The following is a 22,410-nucleotide window of genomic DNA, read 5'->3' on the forward strand; positions in this document are numbered from 1 at the left end:
CATCAGGTTATTTATAAAAACATAAATTCTGGTGACTTTAAAACTGTTAAATTTGGTAAAATAAGACCGAAGTAGTGATACAATTCCTGGGATTTTTGCTCGGAATATTAGGAGTCATGTTATTGTTCATTAATACAATATCTCACTAACATTGCACCTAGTTTTAGGGATGGGTCTTCCAGCATTCCATGACCCATACTGCCAAGGCAACAAAGAAGTGGCTAAAGAATAAGTATGTTAACCTCATGAATTTAAGAAATTGCATCACAAATCTTATGGCTGTTCCTTGTAAGGATCACCACAGACATCAAATTAGAAAAGAGAAAACAATCTCGATGAGTCTCCATGCATGGCAGTAATATAGATGGGCAGATTATTATATTGATCGTGTTTTCTGTGTGTTAGATTTCATTGAAAAATTTGAAATTCCGCTTGATAGAGAGGGGGGGGGGGGAGAGCAAAAAAAAAAAAAAAAAAAAAAAAAAAAAAAAAAAAAAAAAAAAGAGATGAAGCGCAGAGCATTTTCAATTTTTATTGACTTTTTTGGACAATTTCTTTTCCAGTGTCATCCATAACCGTTCACTTCAATGGTATTTGCATAATCTTTCATTCAATACTAGGAGGATAGAAACCAAGGTAGGCTGATGCTAGATGCTGAATTAGCAGCTGACAAGCTAAATCTGCACTCGAGCAAAGTAAACTAGTAATTGAGGAGGAGAGGCAGGGGGGCGGGACTGTCCCGAGAGTTTGAGGAAACAATAGACATACCTTCCAGTTGTCCATTAAAAATGCACCTCAACATCATCTCTACCTGGTTTGTATCTTTCTAGTTGTAAGGCTGATTAAAAATAAAAAGGGCCATTGCTATTTAACAGAGCAATCTGCATAGCAACTGGAAGACAAAAGGACTGGACACTGACCCAATACAGAGGATGAGTAACACAGGACATCACTAGACAGGTAGTTGGCACACGATGGTCTGCCGTTTTGATCACAAACACAGTCATTTTATTTTGTAGAGTGACTTACTTTTGAATGTCAAAAAAAGAAGAAAAAAAAAGAAAAAAGAAAAAAAATATATAGGTCCAACAGTTAGTGTGAGGTTGGATACGTTGGAGCTCTAGGCCTAGTGTTGCAAGAGGTTTAGTTCTGGCATGATCTCCAAGCATCTGGCAGTTTGAGTAGGTGCCATTCTGCACTGGCTAAAACCACCCCCCCGCCCCCTTCCCTACCCTTCCTCCACTCCCACACCCCCTTTGAAAAGTTCACCAATTCATAAGGCTACAAGGTACGTGCCACTACTTGACCGTATACACAGAAGCACAGTTACAAGCAAATGGAACGACGTGACGGAGGACAACCACTAGAGTGTGCTTGAGGGCTAATGACTGACAATTTTCACGCAGCTACATGAATAAGGCAGGAGAGGGGTGGGATACTGAAACAGCTGGCCTCGCTGCTCAGGCTTCATGTCTGAATAGGTCACCAGCAGCAATTCAATTGCTTCACCCCACCCTGCGAAGGCAACTAAGATAAGGGCAGCTCAAAAAAAAAAAAAAAAAAAAATAAAAAAAATAAAATAAAATAAAAAGAACCTCATGTCTGGCCACCACTGAATTTGGTATAACAGTTCAAACCACAATGAAATGTCTTGTCTAATCAACATTTAAACATCGGTCTTTTACAGACTGTAGACTTCACCGTAACAATGGGTTGGTTTTTTTGTTTTTGTTGGTTTTTTTTAAGCATAAGACAGTATTTAATGCAGAAACAGAGCTCACAAGTCAATTACAGTATCTTAGAACACTTTTAGACTGAATCTGCGAGGCTAGACCGAGATAAGTAGACAGAAGGATGACAGTCTCAGAACTGAAGACTTTTAGGGTCAGCGGTCAGTCCAGGTCAAGAGGGGGTTGGGGAGAATAACGGGGTAGATTGTGTTGGTTAATTTCAGGCCCGTCTGTAGCAGCACGGCTTAGAAGCGCTTTGGTCCCCAGGGTGAGGCCTTTGTTGCCACTGGGGCTCCAAAGCTTGGGAAATCTTCAGAGCTGCTCATATCAGGGGCCTTAAGAAAAAAAAAAAAAAAAAAAAAAAAAAAAGGAAAATGAGGATTTAAAAAGAAAAGGGCGTGACCACTTTGCAGATTTTTGACCTTGATATTAGAAGACCCTCACCTTCTCATTGGAAGTAGCCCAGGGAGCCTCCCTCACCACGAAGCCTTTGGATGGGCCACGCTGTTCGTCGGCGGCAGCAGCGCTACTGCCAGAAGGCCTCATATAAGCCATCTTTGCCTCATTTTCCACAACATCTGCCATCTGACACAAAACAAACTGTGTAAGTACCAATTAACTCACACAAAGCACTTTTTGTTTTGGACATTATCTGGAGAGGGAAGCTTACGTATTCCTCTTCCAGGTTGAGGAGATGGTCGATGGCTTCATCCACAAGCTCAGGGCGACCGGTGACTGTCACGAGGTTTGGGTCTGCAGCTCCACTCTGGGGAAACCTGAGATCAACCTGAAGAGTTTAAAAGAGAAGTTAAAGTTTGTAAGAATACAGAAAGTGCAGTATTTGGAATGACCTATTCCACTAATTACAATATCATTCATTTCTGTATGTGAGCACAGCTGTGACTGTGCTGTCTAGCAGGTTTAACCTTTTCCCTTCTGATAGTGTGTGTGTGTGTGTGTGTGTGGGGGGGGGGGGGGTTTCCCCCCCCCACACCTCTTTGTCTCTGTCATTATACACAGATTTGTAGAGCAGCTACCTACACCTTCTCGTTTCACCATCCTCACCTTAAACTCATCCATGATCTTGCGAATGCCCTTGCCACGGGCGCCAATGATGCGAGCATGGACCCTGCTGTCCAGGGTGATGTCCTCAGAGATCATCTCTTCCAGCTCATCCACGATGGCCTGAATGGCATCTCGTGCAGCTATGGCTTTGTGCTCATACCCTGTAATAGTAATCTGATCCTATGGAGACACAGCAGAATTAATTAAAAAACAAAAACACCCTTATACCAAGCATCTGGCCCGATATCGAGCACCATTATCAGGAAGCCCATTTCGATTTAATACCATAAGCCATAGACATACCTGGTTTTCATCATTCTTCTCTGGGAACTGGATGTTAACATCATGCTCAGTGCGGATGTTTGTAATAATGGCACCCTTGCGGCCGATTATCTTGGGGTGATACTTGGGGTCCACAGTGATGGTCAGCTTGAAGCTCCTGAGTGCCTGCAGAGGGTTTGAGAAAAGGTGGCAAAATGTTGGGTTGGAATTTCATAAAGTCTGACAGCTGGCCATTTCCCACTACTACTCAACCTGATGTTTGCCTAAGATAAGACTAATTATTAAGCCCTTTGTTCACTTGAGGATTATGATAAGGGTGCCCTTTGAGCTAATCTGAAAAGGTTAGTGCACCATTTGACTATAAATCGTCAACACAGAAATAAAGACACCATAGTTCAGCCTCAACACACACCAAGTGCCACAATTGATGCATTTTAGTAAGCAAATACTAACCCGATCCTCCTGCTCGGCCTGCAGCTCTTTGACGCGCTCCAAGAGGCCCTCTTTGGCGCGGTCGAGAAGACTGGCCAAGCCGGTGATGGCGATTTTATCAGACTGCTGCTCAGGAGCAGGCACTTGAATATTAACCTGGAGAGAGACAGTGATGCCAGATCAAATATCCAGTAAAACATCAAGGCTCCTTCATTCCTATAAGGACATCTGCAACACACCTCAAAATCCTCCATCATCTTGCGAATTCCACTTCCTTTCTGTCCAATGATGTAGCGATGAAGCTCAAAAGGCACTTCCACCTCAATAGTTACAGGAACCAGGGCCTAAAGAAGGAAGACAGTTAGCTGTAGTTCTTCAAAAAGTTGCTTTTTAACATTCCTGAGCTTGAATATGAAGTCCAACCTTCAGTGCTTCGATGGCAGCCTCGCACCGCTCTTTGCGTCCAGAAATTATAATCACATCGCACTTCTTGGGTGCGTTGGGATCAACTGGCTCCTTCACTTCACCGTCAGCTTCTCCATTCTCCTGGACAGGAGCCTCAGCAGGAGGTGCAGCTAAAAGAAAATCAGAGTATTCAAAAAAATAAATAAATGTACATGCCCAAATGCTTTTTGTTGGCTAAAAATATCAACCACCAGTTTCAAAACTAAGTACAATTATTTTATTTATTTTTAAATAAAGTGTTACTTAAAAATAAATAAAAATATCAATGTTCTCATAATGAAAGTTATATTAAGACAGAAACTAAAGTAATAGACACACTGCAGGTCTTTAATATTTACCTTGTGGGTCCTCGCGTTCTGGGAACTTGATCTGCACGTTGTGATCTCTAGTGATCTGCTGGATCCGTGAGCCCTTAGGACCCATGATTGAACGGTGGAACTTCTGAGAAATTACACACTCCATAGTCACTTGAGCATCCTGAAAAATAAAAAGAAGAAAAGCTTGTTACATTTCAGAGAGGAGAATAAACAGAAAGACTTCCCTTAACAAAACACTACTAACCAAGTCCTCCACAATCTCCTGCATGCGTTTTTTGGCAGCTTCCACACACTCTTTGGCTCCTTTAAGGGTAACTTTATCACTCTGAGAAGCTGTGCGGGGGAAGCTCACCATAACCCCACCATACTCATCAGCAAGGTCCCTAAGGACTTGGCCACGGCGGGCTACAAAGTAGCGATGATGCTTGGGGTCAACGTTCATAGTGTCCTCAACAACATTGTCCTGTAACAAAAAAAGAGAGAGAGAGAAGTTTTAAAAAAAATTAACCGAATTGTTGGTTCATTTCATCTAACTGTTGACAGAACTCGTTTGAAATCTTACCAAACTCTTGATGAGTTCCTCCAGCTCTTTCTGTGCATCCCGTACTGCTTCCTCGGTGCCAACCACAGTGATGAGTTCCTGGTCTTTGTCCTCAGGAGTGGGAAAGATGATTCTGGCGCCGGTGCTGTCACGAACCTTACGGATGTTTCCACCACCTTTCCCAATAAGGAATTTGTGGTACTCTGGTTTTGCATGCAGCTCAACAGTGTGACTCTTTGTTTGCTAAGGAAAACAAAATGGATAAAATTAGGCTGACATTTATTACAAGTAGCTTTTAACTACATAAGGTCTTTGTTCAAGTCTTTTTCCAACTGAAACTCCCTGATAATGGGATAATAACTAACCAAATCAAACTTCAGAAACATTTTCTTAGCCATTTGCGAGCGACTAAAAGGATGACCGAAACAAATGCTCAGCATGTGCTAATACAAAAGGAGCTCTTTGCCTTTTTACCTTCTCATTCTCTTCACCCCACAACTTCAAAACAATGAGTTCAACAAAAGTTCAGCTTTAATTCAGACACATATTTACAAACCTTCTCCTCCGCCAAGGCAAGCAGCTGCTGCTTAGCTTTCTCCACCTCCTCTGCAGGGCCTCTGATGGTGACCTTATCAATCCCTGAGCCCTCTGTGGGAAAGTGAATGTGCACGCCGCCACACTCCTCCATGATGGATCGCACCAAACGTCCCTTCGACCCAATCAAGGAGTTGTGCAGCTTCGAGGGAATGGACACATCCACTTCTGAGATGTTCGCCTGGACAACATGACAATTTATTAAAGCAAACAAGACAAGATTTGAAAACAACCCTAGTTTAAATAAATAAATAAATAAATAAATAAAAATAAAAAAAATCCCCACACATGCTAAAATGAGTGCCTACCAGATCCTTCTGAATGGCCAAGATCCGAGTCCGTGCTGCTTCACAGTTTGCCTTCTTCCCAGTGATGACAATCATCTCTGAATTGCTGTTCTCAGCAGGCAGATCAATTTTGGTGTTCGTTTCCTCTCGAATCTACAAAGCAAAAAAATAGAGGTGTCAAATCAAACTTAAAACAAATTAACACGCCGATTTAACGTGAATTCAGAATCAGAAAACGTGCAGTACCTTCTTGATGTTTGACCCTCCTTTTCCAATGATGTTTCTGTGGAACTGCTTGAAGATGGGGACTGAGACAGAATAGCTGTTCTCCACCTGACCAAAGGAATCACTGAAGGTTAACACTTAATGACACTTCAACGCTGCAATAAAATACAAATACACTAGCACAGCATTTTAAACTTCAAGTCAAACTGAGATTTACCATTTCAGCCACTATCTTGTTCATAAACTTTGAACATTTTTCTACTTCAGTTCTTGGGCCCCGAAGTTGAACAATGTCACTTTTCTGTGCTGGGTCAGGGAAGTTAATGATGACCTGGAACAAACATTTAGAGGTAAGGGAGTAAATTTTCCAAGGTTAAAGCAGAGGGAAGAAGAAGGGGAGACAAAAAAAAAAAAAAAAAAAAAAAGGACAAAACAAAAACAGAAACAACCACAATGATGATTTACAGCTCACCTCTGGGAATTTGTCCCGCACTTCCTTAATCTTCTCCCCTTTTTGGCCAATGATGGCCCTGTGAAAACGTTGTTCGATGATCAAGTCCTTTGTACGCTCGTTCTCCTACATGAAACCATGCAATTAGAGACATAACAGGAAATCATTTGCAGAATTTTGCCTCTAAACTCAAGCTTGAACTAACCATGCGTGACGCAAGCTCTAGCAGCTCCTTCTTGGCTTCCTGCACACCCTGGGGATCCCCCTCAATGCGGATCAGGTTGCTCTTTTCATTATCAGGGGGGATGCGGACAGTCACCTTGTGCACCTCTTTGATCCGGTTGACTAAATTAATAAGTAAATGCATTGTTTCAGAAAAATATTCCTTGTTGTTGTTGCAGCAGCATCTGACAGCAATATACTCACTATTAACACCTCCTTTTCCAATCAGGTGACGGTGGAATTTGGGATCCACACTAATCTCTGCGTAGTCCATTCGGCTTACCTATCAAAACAACAAAAATCATGAAGAGCTTGTTGTCTAGCACTTAAGGTTTGCTCATTCTCACTTGATACGACTTCAAATTTAAAAATGTTCAACTTTACAGCAGAAATAAACACATTTACAGCCTTTTACAAAAATTTACAACACAAGTGTATAAATTTCGCTGAAGTTTACAGTTTTCATTACCGTGTGTAAGGCCACAGGGAGGTGACAGGCTTCCCTATCAGCCAATTTCAGGGAGAAACATAGCCTGACAAATTTCTGTGTGACTAAAGATTCAACACACTTACCAAATCTGTAACCATGGCTTCAATCTGGCCTTGCACCATTTGCACATCTTTGGTAGGACCCTCCAGGGTGATCTTGTCTTCTCCCTCAGTGAACTCAATGTGCACCTTCATTCAAAATACATGAGACAGAAGTTAAAAGCAGGTTTAAAAAAAATTTAAACAAGTACTTTAAGAGCATTTAACACACCTTGGGCATTTGTTGAGTGATCTTTGCCAAGTTCTGGCCCTTCTTCCCAATAATGAAACGATGAAGCCAAGAAGGAGCTGAGACCGAGGAAACAGTGTAACTGTTTGCCTGTAGAAGGAAAAATGCTGTCGTTACTCCTCAATTCTCATATGTTTAAATAACTCTTAACATTACCAGTCTTCACATGGTAAATGTACCTTGGCATAAACTTCAGTAAGAGCCTGACCCAGACGGTCCGGCTCTCCACGAAGGATGACAGTTTCTGAGCTGCTGTCAGAAGGTGGGATCTCAACTGAGACGCCAGTTCTATCCAGAATCTCCTGCAGGGTGTTTCCCTTGGGGCCGATCACATATTTGTGCTGAGACTTCTTCACCTCCACAGCAATAGTGGTGGTGTTCTTTTTCTACAAGACAGACAAGAAGGTGAGGGACTTTGCACAAAGTAAATATTTTCATTTTTTGTGCCATTTATCTGGACAAAGGAACACAATGTGCAGGGCAGGACGATTACTGGTGTCAATCTAGATGATAAACAGCAATACCAGCTATAGAAAAATATGAAAATCTGACTGTTGCTGCAGTCTGGACACAATTTCTCAGTGCTTATTTGCATACCTTGTCTTCATAAACCTTTTTGATCTTAGTCACAGCAAGGGCCACCTGCTCCTTTTCCCCAGTGATGACGATCTCAGTCTTATTCACACTCTGAGGGGGGACATTGATGCGGGCACCAGTCTCTTGCATCATCTCGCCCACTAGCTTATTGTAGGCACCGGTGATGAATGGGTGGTACACTTTTTCAATGTTCACCCTCTCCACAGCACGCTTGTCCTAAAAAGAGGAAAATTGCTAATGTATCAGATTTGGAAGAGCTATAAAACAAACTTTGAACAAATTATATACAGATATCCTTAAAAAGGTGTTGGCGTGAGGTGGTAAATTACCTGCTCAGCAGAGATCAACAGGATCTCATGCTTTGCCTTCTCCAGCCCCTCCTTGGTACCAGAGATCTTGATCTGGTTGCTGAGGTCGTCAGGTCGTGGGATCTGGATTTTGGTGGCAGTCTTGAGCTCCAGCTCCTGAAGCTTCTCCCCGTTTTTGCCAATGACAAAACGATGGTGCTCCTTGGGGATGCCAACACTAGCTGAAGCCTGTTGGTTTAGATTAGAAGGCAAAGTTGGTACCACAGTCTGCAACTTATCATTTAAGAAAACCAATAAAGGCAAATCTCTTAACCTGAGTCTGCAGTCGGGACACAATCTCCTTACGGGCCTTCATCACGGCATCCAACTTTCCAGACACCATGATGGAGAGACCCTGATCTTTTGCTAAGGAGAGTTCCAGGTGAGCTCCGGTCTTATGCATGATGTCTACGCAAACCTTTGCTTGGTCTCCTTCCCCAAACTGGTTGATGTCCTTGTACTTGCGCTCCTCCAACGGCACATGGAAAACCTAGGAAAACATAGTTCATGTAAGAAAAAAAAAAAAAAAAAAAAAAATAAAAAAATCTGTGACAAACAGGATTAGCTTGACACAAAGAAAACCTAAAATGTGAGGTAAACAAATGCGTTCAAATAGAACACCACCAGCTCTGGTAATCCTCACCAAGATCTGTAACCAAAATACACAAAAATGTTCCTTCTACTAAAACCCTTCTCATTCTCAAATATAAATGTTTTTCCTTCTGTTTTATATCATACTGAAAACATGCCAATGAATTAAACATTTTATTTAAAAAAGGAAAGATAATGATCCATTAATTCACTAGTCACACCCACCCCCCACCCTAAAGTAGACTCTGATTTATTTAAACACTGCAGTAATCAGCACCAAAAAATTTAGACATGGAAACTAATGATTCATCTTTTCTTTGTGTACAACACCCGTCAACCATCGGGTCAACACAGCTAGCTGCCCACACTGACGGAAGCGGACGACAGCAACCCTCTTTTGGACGGCAAGTTATGAAACAGGCAAGTGGGAAGTAAGACTGATGATGTCCCTATCAACCAGCGGAGTGCTTAGACTGCTGAAAGCTTAGAAGAAGAAGAGTAAATAACATGACTATAACAACACAGGCTCACGTTAACCTGCACAGGGAAAAAAATTAAATAAATAAATCTGCAGTGCTAGCATTACTAACGTTAGCCTAACAGATGTATAACAAATGCATTGTTATTTAGGGAGCCAAGTGGCACATGCTTCTGCACTATTTAAATCAAGGCCGTACATCAAACAACACCGACTGTTCTGAATGGTCTTTAAACATAGCATTTGTTTAAACAGCATTATACCTCATCTATTAGATAAGGCTCAAGCTCTCTCCTCCCCAAGTTTAATCAATTAAGTCGTTTTCCAGAAGAATCTGGATCCAGATTCTTCTGGAAAGAACAAGAAAAAAAAAAAAAAATTTGACCCTCTGATGCTTTTTAAAGCTTTGAGTCAGTTTTTCTCCTGACTTGCTTACAGAAGCCTAATTTCCACAGATAACTGTTTCAGTCACACAAATCTCCTGCTATTTATGGGTAATCATTTCTTTAATTGATTCTAAATGACTGATAAGGCTTCCTGTGTAGCTGTATGTGTCTGTGCTATGGTTGTTTATTCCACCATGTTTACTGCTGCGTGTCGCAGAGCATGCTGTCTTCGTACCAACCACTAGTGTCACAGAACATACGGAGACAGTTATTACACGACGAGGAGGAAAACCTTTCTTAAAGGTTAGTCTTTTTACAACATCCAGTGTCGCCCTGTACACAGAAACAGCCGCCATGCCCAGTGGAGAAGAATCCATCATCAGCAGGAAACAGACATTTTAGCTTTGACATACACAACTACAATCCACTTACATGGAAGGATCATATTTGTCATTTGATTATTCAAGTCTCCTATTGCTACACATCTCTCTAAATATATAATACATGTAGTAAACTCTTAATTAATGTCTTTGTCATTTACTTTCAAATCATATAATTAAGATCCTGTGGCAAAAAAAAAAAAAAAAAAAAAAAAAAAAAAAAGTTCTATAACTGCATTACTATTTCAAAGGAGAAGTTGTACCTGGGTGATAATCGAAGACTTGAGAGGACGGATCTTTGATGCCCAGGCGCTGGAAGTTTCCTGGGTCCCCTCAGGTTGGGCCGCCTTCTCGGGGAGAGGTGGGAAGGCTTCCTTGTAGGTAGGAAGGGCTTCCTCATCCTCTCCAGCACTGGGTCCTGCCACAGCAGCTGTGCACATAGGAAAGACATACACCATGAAGCCACTTGTGGCTCGGCTTGCATTTTACAGGCCATAGAGTCTTATGTCCAAATACTCACCACCACCCTGCTCTGGCAAAAGCCCACTGCGGTGCGCATTGAAGGTTTCCTGCGTAAGTACAGCGACTGAGCTCATGGTCGAAATCCCACGTTAACACGGAGTCCGAGTGTGCCACTAAAAGAAGAGCTTACGTCATCTTCACAAGCTTAGTAACAGTACACATAGCAAGAAAATATATATAAGTCTCAAAGGAGACGTAGTCTGCTCATTTTGAGCTTTTTCTCAAATTCACCTCGTTCATACAAGAGATGTCGTCGGATTTCTTTCTGCTTGATTTGTAGAAATTAAGGATGGACAGAGCTGATGCTCGAAATGGAGGTCGCTCAGTTCTCTGTCGTTCTGTTTTTACTTCGTCCTGTGTCAACCGTAGCAGCTAGAATAACCTGCTACAATAACTTTTCTGTGTGCTGAAGTTTGTTTGTTTCCTTTACTCTAGTTCAAATTGGCTGAGTTAGCTGAAAAGCTTTGACGAGTCGGCTTCTCTCTCCCTCATTCACATTCAGTCATGTTTCAGACAAACATTACATAAAAGATTAGTAATCAAGGATGTTTGTTCAGTGTTAAACTTGCACTGCACTTATAACAGCACCATGAGCGTAAATGTGTGAGGTGAACTGGCAGTCTGCAGCCTTATGACTCACACTGAGCTGAAAGGAGACTAGAGCAAATAATTTAGGTGAATGAAGCCAGTTGAATTTTATTTTTCCATGGCTTTTATCTTCAGCCTGTTTTCATTTATTGTATCAATAATTACCAATTCAGCACATTTTTATTCTGATGCATTTTTTTTTATTTTTTTTTTAATAAAATGAATCCCTGTTTCTTTCTCCCAATGATAAATACAACTTATTAATATAACCCTCCTAACAGCAGACACCCAAAGCTAGGATACTGTTATTGTATTGGAAAACGTTATACAAGTGCATGCTCGTTAAAACCCAGAGACTTATAGCAAAGTGTTGTAACTTTTTGGATTGAACCAGTTAGTTAGCCCTGTGTATGTAATTTGCATAACAGCAGTGACAGTGATAGCTATAATGCACTCTTTGTTTAACCAAGAAATTGAGTTTTGCATGCACTCACAGGCAATTTTAGCAAGGCCCTTGTTTCAAGTGGTGAAAGTGTCACAAGCACAGTTTAATGTGCTAAACAAGCTTATCACACACGGACTTTGGGATGTTCACCTTTATCTAATCTACATTTATCAGAGAAAGCCATGTGCGACAGAATAGTCACTCATCACATTCACACGTCAGCACTTTGCTAATGTATGCCGAGTCTAAGTGGGGAGTAACTGAAGAGATTACGTCCTAGCAGAGCGGTGGTGTGGGCGGGGCTGCAGCTACAGCACATTTTGTTTTTCCAACAGGAACTCTGTTCAACCATCTTCTCCAGTTCTATTCTAAGAAATGTAGCCAAGTGACAAGGCTGCAAGGTTAAGAGGATTTTACCCCACTGACCCCTCTGCATGTCCACGCTGGATAGGATTAAAGCAAAAATCCGCCAACATAAAGCTCAGCAGCCCCGTCTAGGATCTTTGAACCAATAATTCTTTCCAAGAAAGAAACCACAAGGCCAATCCGCTTATCTATAACAGTTATTTTAAAAAAACAAAATGAAATTAATTGATCTTGTTGATGTTTCGGCTTTCTGAATTATAAACAAAGTTGATGATAGAGTTCCATTAAAAACAACAACAACTGCACTCTGTGTTCCAACTACAGGTCAGTTCGGTTTAACCATCAATGATGAAACTTGATATCAGCTAAAGCCATCACCTCGTTCTTCTTGCTTTGTAGACAAACATAAATTCTAGCCAAAGCACAGGAATGCAAGTTGCTTCAGTGAGGAGTTTCCCTCCCAAGCGTGACTGAAATTCATCTGAAAGCATAAAGACTACATCCTGACTTTGTTTTGTCATCGATCTGTAAATTGTGGGAAATTTGCTTCCATGTGGCTGTGTGTTTAGCTGCTCTATGAACACCCTTGCAGTGGGGCCTCCTCCTTGTCAGACTGCATAAACTTCTCGTGCCCACTGCTCATTAGCGGCACTATAAATTAAATCTCTTTACGGTTACAACTGATCATTCTTGGCCTGAAAACTTATTTTAAGTGAAGCTGTCAGGTAACTTTGAAGTGTTTCACTGCAAAAAAATTTAAAGCACCAGTGATCCAAATCCAAAGTTATCCATGAAGGGAAGGAAGAAAGAAAAGAAAAAAACAAAAAAAAACCAAAAACATTTTGTTAGCCAGTTATCCACTTCAGATTTAGCTGGAGCCTATCCTAGTTGTCACTGGGGGGGGGGTGTAAAAGCCCAGGTCAAGCATTAAGGGCATTTTATTGTCTCACAATCCTCAAAATGTGGACTATAAGTTGTAATATTGAGCCATGTCATGTAAAACACACTTCTATTTAATGGACATTTCAGTAACACATCTTGTACCAGTTTGCTTTTTGTGCAGGATAAAAATCTTTTAATTCTCACAGTTATTTCACTGTATATTTGTGTTATTTATATTAATGTATATTGTATGACAAGCAACTCTGGCTGCCGTTCATCTGTAACGAGCGTAGGCGGTCAGTCTGCTGTTTACTTTGATTGTCAATATGATGGGTGTCCATGTCTATTTACTCTGGGTGAGGCTGTAAAACTAAAAAGAGTCTGATGATAAGGATACTGAGGTGAGTTGTTTAGGAGATCCTAACTAAACAGCCAAAATTGTTGGACCTGGACTGTTACCGAATAAACTCCTATAATGTGAGAATGTGATCAACAGTGTTTGGGGAGTAACGGAATACATGTACCGCCGTTACGTATTTAAAATACAAAATATGAGTAACTGTATTCCGTTACAGTTACCGTTTAAAAAGGTGGTATTCAGAATACAGTTACTTTGTTGAAATAAATGGATTACACTGCGGTACTTTCCTGTTTCATTTTGTCGCGGGTCAGGACTGTTTGGGTTTTGTTTGACAGCTACGTTCTGTTGTTCCAGGCGGCAGCGTTACGGTTACCATGGTTACAGGGCGACGCTCTCTCTCTCTCTCTCTGCGACTGTGTGTTTCCTGGGTGAGAGAGCGCCTTTTCGTTGTTGTTGTTGTTGTTGTTGTTCTGCTAAGCTAACAGGCAGAATGCTACAAGCATAGCTCTAAAGAATGTAGCATCATGGGCAGTGTAGTCCGTGTTGCAGGGAGAATGGACTGCCATACACGTTATGGGTCTGTGAGCGCGAGGAGGGAGAAAAAGGGGAGTGGAAAGGTACGAGTTGTCATCGAGGAAAAACGGGAGCTGGAAGCATGTAAATATAATAATAACCACTTCAGCCAAGAAGAGAGCCTGACGAGCCCAGTTGTAAATAAGCTATTAAGACTCGACTGTACGTTCGTGTTTTCCTCCGAAAACAATAAGTTTCGTTGGAGCAGTCTTTCAACGCCTCTCTCTGTCTCTCGCAAGAAAAGTTGACCCACACAACAAAGTAAAGCTATTTTTCGGCTACGAGCCGACAGGGACCCCGCCGTATTAGTCAGAAGTCCCTTTACTACAGTTCGGAGTCGCGGACCTTCAGTAACAGTAATAAATCACACAGCAATAGTACATTCACGTTGTTGTAAAAAGCATGATAATATATTAAGTAATCCAAAGTATTCAGAATACGTTACTGTCATTGAGTAACGTAACGGAATACGTTACAGAATACATTTTGGGGCATGTATTCTGTATTCTGTAATGGAATACATTTTAAAAGTAACCTTCCCAACACTGGTGATCAAACCGTTTATCAGAGGGAGAGTGTGATTTTTAAGGACTCATGCTAGCTGCCATAATGTTAACTTAAAACCAGCTACTGTTTAGCAGTCTCATTATCAGCTAAACGGAGATGAGAGGATCGTATATCTAATCTGATAACTAGTAATTACGACGACATTATGAATAAATAAGCATATTTTTGCACATTTGTGTTAGAACCCTGACACAGTTCAGGAGATGGGGCTTGAAGTGAGGAGGTTAAGGAAATGCGGGAGGACAGATACAAAATACATGTACAAAACTTAAAGGCTTATTATGGTTTGAAAAATGTATTTGCGATTGTTAAATTAAACTAGTTGTACCATGTATGTGGCAGCTGTTTATACACAAGTGATTAGGTAGAACAGCACTACCGTATTAAAAATTGAGGCGAAACCTGGCTGCTTCCACAAACCAGGGCCTGCGCCGATGCATTTTTAATGCATTAATTCTAAGTTCATGACGATGTATCATTTTGTTGGAGGCCATAATTACTCACTAATCAGTGAATATTTGAGTAACTGTCTTTTTCCTGCTAAATAACTTAAAAAGAAAAAGAAGAAAAAGAAAAAAGAAGACTTAATGTTATGTTGGCAAAAGTAAGTGCCAATATAAAATCTGTACAAACTTACCAGCTAAATGGTCAGTTACCAGATAATCCGTCCTGTAAAGATGAAAGCTCCCGTCAGCCTGCCAGCTTTTGCCTAGAAAGCAGAAAAAGAAAAGACTACTGTTAAAAAAATCTGGGACCTCAGTTTAAATCCACAAAGAAAACCATGTTTTCACTTCTGTGTATGAGTCTTACACCATGACCTGCATTTAAAATGTAGATCATTAAATTGCACAGTAATAGTGGATACTGATTACAAACAGAGCCAATATAAGGAAAAAGAAAAAACATACTCATGCTTCACAGACATATCCACTCGTCAGGCCTAATTGCACATTTTGTTATAGTTGTGGTTCTGATGAGCCCGGTAAGATAAACACTGCCAACTCATGGCTGAAACCAAATGGTAAATTACGAAGTGTTCAGATAAAGCAGATGCCAAGAAATGCATTAGTGAACAGCAGTAAAGCATAGCTGCCGCTGGAGCTCGCTCTCCTCAACAAGCATCTGGCTTTCATAATCAGGACGCTGCCTTGTCGTACAAAAAGGACAGAGCTGGCAAGTGATGAAGCTGCTGTGTGTGAGCCAGGTAACCAGGCTATCACGCTCTCATGCAAGAGCCTGTAAAAGCACACAGTGAACGATTCGCATTAAATGACCTTATTGACATGGCTGTGCTGAGGTCTCAGAAACACTTGGGATTCATTTCGCTAGTTTGATGTCACAGATTTCCTCACTTGCTCAACAACCCTTGGAAACAGTCAAATTTTCCACTGAGGTGTGGACAGACTCCCATAGGACGAACGTTATTAACTCAACGAGTGTTGTTTGGGAAGAGGTGTACGATCTGCCAGGCACTTTCTTTGGAAAGCCCAATATTATAAGAAGATGCACTAAAAAGTAGGTTTCTAGCTCCATTTGTTAGCGTTGGCAGAAGTGACAACGTGTGGCCTGTTCTCATTAATATTATTAAAGCGACTAGTGATAGAATGGCCGTGTACAGCTGCTGTTAATAAAGCTTAGCACTTATGTTTTTATTTGGAAGACAAATCACAAGCCCAAAACAGTTTCTAATAAAGAGTCCCCCCCAAAAAAAAAAACGCCTGTACATTTATCTAATTGACCATTCACGTGCTGGTGTTACAGGGTGCAGAGGTTTGGCTGCTCATAGAAAAACCATAAGGAAGAGGAAAAAGGAACCGCATTGGCAAAAAGACCTGAGATTTCTTTGTGTGAAGAAACAATAAGGTGGAACTGAAAAGGAATACACTTCTCTGAAAGCAACACCAGCATAAGGCGGTCAGGGCGGAGGAAAACTTTGGCTGACTTGTTGCAAAGCAAACGGGACGACATGTCAGAGGACGGCATCTCAGTGGGTGGGAGTACCAAGCAATAAGGATGCAATTACAAATGCAAGTGAGCCTACCAATGATGTCTTGGTGCATGCTCAAACTAATCAGACCCAATCCAACATGGGTATTTGAGGAATGTCTTCAAAATGTCTCAGCTTCTATCTGTTCAGTTTATAAACTAAACCAGTGTCAGGAGTATTTCCAAGAGCCTGAAAGCATAGTCTGGACGCTATGCAAACGAAAGATACTTTTGTCTGCTTCCTTTTTTCCCCACAAAGGATCGCCCCAGCGGATAGCTCCACATGGTTGATTTGGCAGAGTTCTTATGTAAACAGGGTAAGTTAAATTTGTAGTCGCCATTTATTAATTTACCATTTAATAATTAAAATAAATTGGAAGTCTGATTGCTTCAGATGCCATAATTTACAATATCATTTACAAAATGTTCAGTTTCAGTATGATCCGAAATTATCCACAGTAAAGTCAACAGGCATTTACAAATGCCACACAGAAAGGACTTGTTTTTCTATAGGCTTCTACACAGCCATAAAGTGGTTCTTAGAAATAACAAATGTTTAAGGCATGCTCATGATATCGTCACTTTGTGTATCAGGACACCACTATTATCTTTTTTAAATCATCTACTGGAGGTAAGCAGGTATAGGACCAGCCTATATGCACTATGGAGAGCACTCCAGAATGGCAACAGGATTCAGGAAACCCTTTTCTTTGAACAAATTTTCCTTGGAAAAGAAAGAAAGACCTGGCCTGATATGATATGATACTTGCCCTTGAAAGGCCAGAGGCCTTTTGATTAGCAGTTTTGTTCAACAAATAGCTGCCACAGCACTAAAGCGCAAGTGTGTTTTGGCACAACTTTGGCAATTCCAGAGTAAAAAGTCTGCTCAAAAAAAGAAAAGGAAAGAAAAGGGGGGTCCAGAAACAGGATAGTGACCCAGACGGTGGCCACATATTTACAGTGCTAAGCAATGAGAGATTCTTTTTATACTTGAAGTTGTCCTGGAGCCGTCACCTCTTCACATGTAACCACAGTATACATCCGTTGCTTGAAATGAAACATGCAAATTCCTCAACTGTCAGGAAAAATTACTTTGCCTTCTCCTCCGAGATATCAGCAAATTCTTTCTTTTTTTTTTTACTACACACTATAACACAGTCAATATTAAAACCATACAAGTGAACCGCTTCTTCCAGCAGAGCCTGTGCAATGTAATAATGTTTATTAATGCAATTATACAAGATAAAGAATTTAAGAGGCTGTTTTTTTCTTTTAAAAAAAAAAAAAAAAAAAAAAAAAAAAAACACACAAGGAAAGAAAAATGTGTAGCCTAAAACCAAAATAAGAGAGTAAGTGGAGAGCATTCACCAGAGAGACCCCAGAACATTAAATAAACATGCCACGGGTACAGCTGTGGCAACCATTAATTAGACTTATTACTAGTTTAAACCAGTGTAATGCAGCTAAATGACATTTTACGTTACGTATTGGAGACAACTTGTACTAACGAACTGCTAACAAGTTCAGAGTGCCTGGCTCGCCTTTGCTAGTTAAACTCCCATTAGCTTCAGCATGACAACCTTCGAGCCTTTATGACATTATACCCCAATCCCAGATTAAGGATTTAAGAGGCTGGTTAGTGTGACTGCCAGCTAACACGATATCAAGTTAACCAAAAGCTGACAGCTGCCAACGACACATTTTAGTTAATGCTAGCTGCCGTCATTTGGCTAACATTGGTCAACCATTAAAAAAAAAATGTAAGAGATCGAGACAAACTAACACTGTCCCTACTGTCGGGGTTACTGTAAATATATGGGTCTCCTATCTGAGGTGGGATATTCACCGGGATAATCAGTGAGTCACGGATTACTGAATCCAAACCCTTAGCTGGTTAGCAAACTTGCTAAAAACTTTGAATGCGGCGTGTGACACGTAGCCCCTCAGCTAATGGTGAAGTTAGCTCAACGAGACCCACACACAACTTCAGGCTGTGCCTCAAAACAGCTAACAGCATTAAGATGGCAGCGAATCAACAACTAAAACAGTACCGTAACTCTGAACACATTCTCAACCCGATGTGGTGTCGTTTTTATATGTTTTAGCCAACACTGCTGAGCTCGTTAAAACTAGTTGAACTGAGAGCCTTTAGCTAGCGTGCTAATGTTAGCTTCGAATACAGTTGGTTCTTCTAGCTGGCTAAGTCCACGTAGGCATACAGCTGAGCACGGGAGAAATGACACGGAGTCAGGCCAGAGCACGCTATAACGATCTGGGTTCACGGGAAAACTGTCCGCTTTTAACGAGCACAGCTATGACATAAAAAACTGAAGTCATGTGTAAAGAGGATATAGTCACGTTCAGGAGGAAACTAAAAAGTACTTACTTATTTTTATGTTCTCGTCTGCCCTGAAGGTGCAGAAGCTGAGATGAAATTCCACTGGCGAGAAGGTGGGATGGAAGCCGGACGGATATATACCAGAACCGCCCACCAATCACGTCCTCCAACGTCACTCCAGAGAGTCTGGTTACAAATAACTTCTTCTCATCTCCAGCAGTACAAGTTCTGAACTTTGATCACACTGAGCAAGAAAATCATGTGATAAAAAACGGGATTAAAGTTGTCCTCTCTTCTAAACAGTTCAAAGTCCCGCTAAAGTAAAATATAAATTAATAAAATGAAATAACAACTACAAATTCATTTGTTATTATCAATATCACATTTAAATATGAAATAAACAGGGCTTTTAAGTAAGTGATCAGTATAACATTTAACTCATAAGTGTTTCTTACATATAAAATAATTGGGGACCTACCAAAGAGGTTTTGACCTTCCCCAAAGGAAAATTGCCATAACTCATTAATATTAATTCACTCAAACATAAAATACACACGTTTTTTGTAGTCTTCTTTATCTCAGGTAGCACAGAGTGGTCCCTTATCTATAGGCTACACCATGTACCCCATTCATGCTTCTACACATAGGGGCCCATTCTCAAAGTGCTATGTGAATCCTGCCTAATTAAGTGCAAGTCTTTGTTATCATTTTTAATTACATTGTTATTAAATTTTATTTATATAATCAGCAACAATGATATACAATCATATATTATAATAATATAATAAATAAGAAGGGAGACACACCAAGAAGGTCCTGGATTCTAATCTTCAGGCCTTTATGTGAAGTTTCCCTGTTCTGCATGAACCTGCATGGATTCTCTTTGGGCACTCTGGTTTCTTCCCACCATCCAAAGACGTGCGTAGGTCAACTAACAATTCCAAATATGCGATATAGTTCAAAATAATTATTATTATTTTAAATTTTGTGGTTATGAATCTAACCACAGCAGCACGGTAGCACGGTGGTAGCACAGTTGCCTCACAGCAAGAAGGTCCTGAGTTCAGTTCCACCATCAGTGTGGAGTTTGTTCTCCCCGTGTTTGTGTGGGTTCTCCCCGGGTACTCCGGCTTCCTCCTACAGTCCGAAGACATGCAGCTAGTGGGGATAGTTTAATTGATTCATAGGTGTGAATGTCAGAGCGAATGGTTGTCTGTGTCTCTATGTGTTAGCACTGCAACAGACTGGTGATCTGTCCAGGGTGTACCCCGCTGGGATAGGGTGACAGCTGGAATAGGCTCCAGCATCCCCCGTGACCCTGAAAAAGGATAAGCGAATGGATGGATGAATCTAATGACTTACATGTCTATTCCACGATCTATATTATAATTATGGACAACATATTTCTTTAACGCCCTCCCAGGTCATGCAGGTTGACTCATACTAAGGACACTGATTTTGACAAGCTTGGCAGTCGGCCTTGCTGTTAGGTAAGGTTTAAAGGGTCAAACCGCTTCGACAGTGATGGACATGATCCCCAAGTCAAACAAACAGCAATGACAACATGGAAATTATATAAACCCATGCTTAGGTCTTGTTGAATAACCTGCTGAGGTGACTCATAATAATGAATCAATACCAAAGAACTGGGCTTGGTGTAATTGTTTTAACAGTATCTACCTTAATTATCTTTGTTAAAAAGTCAACAAAACTTGTCTAGTCACATTCTCAAGACTATTGCGCTGGCATCTTTTGCTGAATGTTTAAGCGTCACCTTAAAAAAAAGTCACAGAAAGTTTGCATCATTATTTGTTACACGCCATGTGACGTTATAAGCATTTAGACACACCAAGCCATCTCTGACATCACAGAGCCAACACCTGTGAATGTAGAAAAAAGCTGACACTCGTTATAGTCAGTCAGGATCATCTATCATAGTTCTGTACAGTGTCAGGGAGACTGGATATTCCTTATATGGTCATCTCAGGCCCATAGCTCTGGCTGTGAATAGAGAACCTTCGTCCACCTGCGCTTCACGTCTTCTGTTTGGAGGGGGTAACCAATCAGAAGAAAATTGATTTCTATTGACAGGCTGTGATTGGCTGCACCAAGATCCAGTATAAGAACTATGGTGTGATATGTTGCTACTCTAATAGAAATGCTGAATAAAAACAAAGCTGACAATAACAACTGTACATCCTGATTTAGTAATGGCATCTAAGGAAAATTGTGTAATTCAAGACCTGACAAGAAAAGAAAATGTACAGATAAACTTGAATTTCTCCCAGAAAACAAAAACAGGACTGCAGAGGAGCAGCAGCATAGCACAGAGAAATACTACACTGCTGAATTTCCCAAAGCTAATCCATAAACAGGGAAAGAGTTAAGAAAACTTTATTGCAGGCTTTTCTCAAAGGTCAGTATCTTAAGTATGCAAAGCTACATCTGGACGAGTGGTTTTGGAAACAGGTGCTATGAACAAATTAAGTTAAGAAACTGATACTGAAAAGCAGTTAGTTTCTGAAATAGGACAGTGTTGTAAAGAACTCTCAAAATATATTAGGAACTACTTAAAGCAGTGGAATAATGATTAATGTGGTAAAATGATGAACAATAGTTATATTATTAATTATTAATTATACACTAATATTTATCTTGCATTCTTAAACCTACTTAACAAATGGCAGATAGTACCACCAGCAGTGTGCACTAAAAGTCTTTATTGTGCAGAAAAACTGTCCTATCAGTATTTTACTATATTTGATGTTTTTGTTGCATATTACCATTGTTTATAGTTTAATACACTGATTAGACATCATATCCCTTAAGCTATTCAAACAATTGTAGGGTTCCTCTCTGTAATCCCAACAGTCTTGTTGTCATCTTTCTGGCTATGCATTTTTCAACTTACCTGGCAATGTTTCGTTTCTTTAGCTTTAGAAGCTGAATAAACATATTACTGCAGATCTTGGCAAATATTTTCACTGCCTAATAGTGTTAGCTGTAAAATCTAAAGCTGTCAGATATTTGTAATGAAATAAGTAAGTAAGTATAGATAATATTCGCTCTGTTCTCTAGCAGAACAGGCAGTAACCTAAAATTTGGCAACAGCACCAACGGTGCTGCCATCCACTGAATTTGTAATCTGCACAGTTGTACCCCAACTTATGTAACAGCTGAAGTCACTCAGCTACCCTTGTAGTGTTTTTTCCAGTTTTATTTCTTGTCAAAGATGTTGAAATTTCCATGTTTTACAGTTTCCAACAGCCTTCATTATCTGTAAATTTGCCTGTTATATTTTAAGCTGTCTTTCTCACTATCATATGGCTGCTGCTATGGTTTGGTGCTGTGTAAATAAAATTGAATTGAATTGAAAGTCGTTGTTTTTTTTAAAATGTTTTATTCTGCTGAAAGATTCATCCATAGTTTGACGCCACAGATAAAAACACAAAAGATTTTCTCTATTGTCTGAGCTTTACAAAGTGTTAAATTATATTTTCTCCTTAGATTATAACCCATCTCTAGAGAACATCTTCCGTATATTTGCTGGTGACAGGTTATTCTATGTTTCATACACTGTAAAATCTAATATTCTGTTTAATTAAAAATATTAA

At 40.3% G+C, this 22,410-nt stretch overlaps 1 protein-coding gene across 1 annotated transcript; it reads right to left on the reverse strand.

Moving 5' to 3' along the window:
- Positions 1–518: 518 nt before the first annotated feature.
- On the reverse strand, positions 519–18,969 carry hdlbpa (high density lipoprotein binding protein a). Its single transcript, XM_040040013.1, has 28 exons — positions 18,845–18,969; positions 15,110–15,181; positions 10,689–10,803; positions 10,432–10,598; positions 8,608–8,823; positions 8,316–8,522; positions 7,987–8,202; positions 7,569–7,775; positions 7,372–7,479; positions 7,185–7,289; positions 6,816–6,894; positions 6,595–6,734; positions 6,411–6,515; positions 6,156–6,269; positions 5,960–6,046; positions 5,735–5,866; positions 5,389–5,607; positions 4,854–5,075; positions 4,536–4,754; positions 4,313–4,451; positions 3,933–4,084; positions 3,749–3,853; positions 3,531–3,665; positions 3,099–3,242; positions 2,796–2,975; positions 2,401–2,517; positions 2,175–2,315; positions 519–2,065 (listed from the first exon to the last, which is right to left on the reverse strand). The coding sequence occupies exons 3-28, from the start codon at positions 10,762–10,764 to the stop codon at positions 1,976–1,978; spliced, it is 3,822 nt and encodes a 1,273-aa protein (XP_039895947.1). The 5' UTR covers positions 10,765–10,803; positions 15,110–15,181; positions 18,845–18,969; the 3' UTR covers positions 519–1,975.
- Between the last annotated feature and the right edge of the window lie 3,441 nt (positions 18,970–22,410).

The sequence above is a fragment of the Simochromis diagramma genome, unplaced genomic scaffold (genome assembly GCF_900408965.1).
Source record: "Simochromis diagramma unplaced genomic scaffold, fSimDia1.1 OVJJ01000026.1, whole genome shotgun sequence".
Lineage (NCBI taxonomy): Eukaryota > Metazoa > Chordata > Actinopteri > Cichliformes > Cichlidae > Simochromis > Simochromis diagramma.

Excerpts from the sequence above, each read along its gene's own strand:
- hdlbpa (XM_040040013.1), bottom strand. The coding sequence starts at position 10,764 with ATGAGCTCAGTCGCTGTACTTACGCAGGAAACCTTCAATGCGCACCGC. Across the intron at positions 5,076-5,388 it reads TTGCCTTGGCGGAGGAGAAG|CAAACAAAGAGTCACACTGT; the intron begins GTTTGTAAATAT and ends TGTTTTCCTTAG. Across the intron at positions 3,666-3,748 it reads AGATGATGGAGGATTTTGAG|GTTAATATTCAAGTGCCTGC; the intron begins GTGTGTTGCAGA and ends GTCTCTCTCCAG.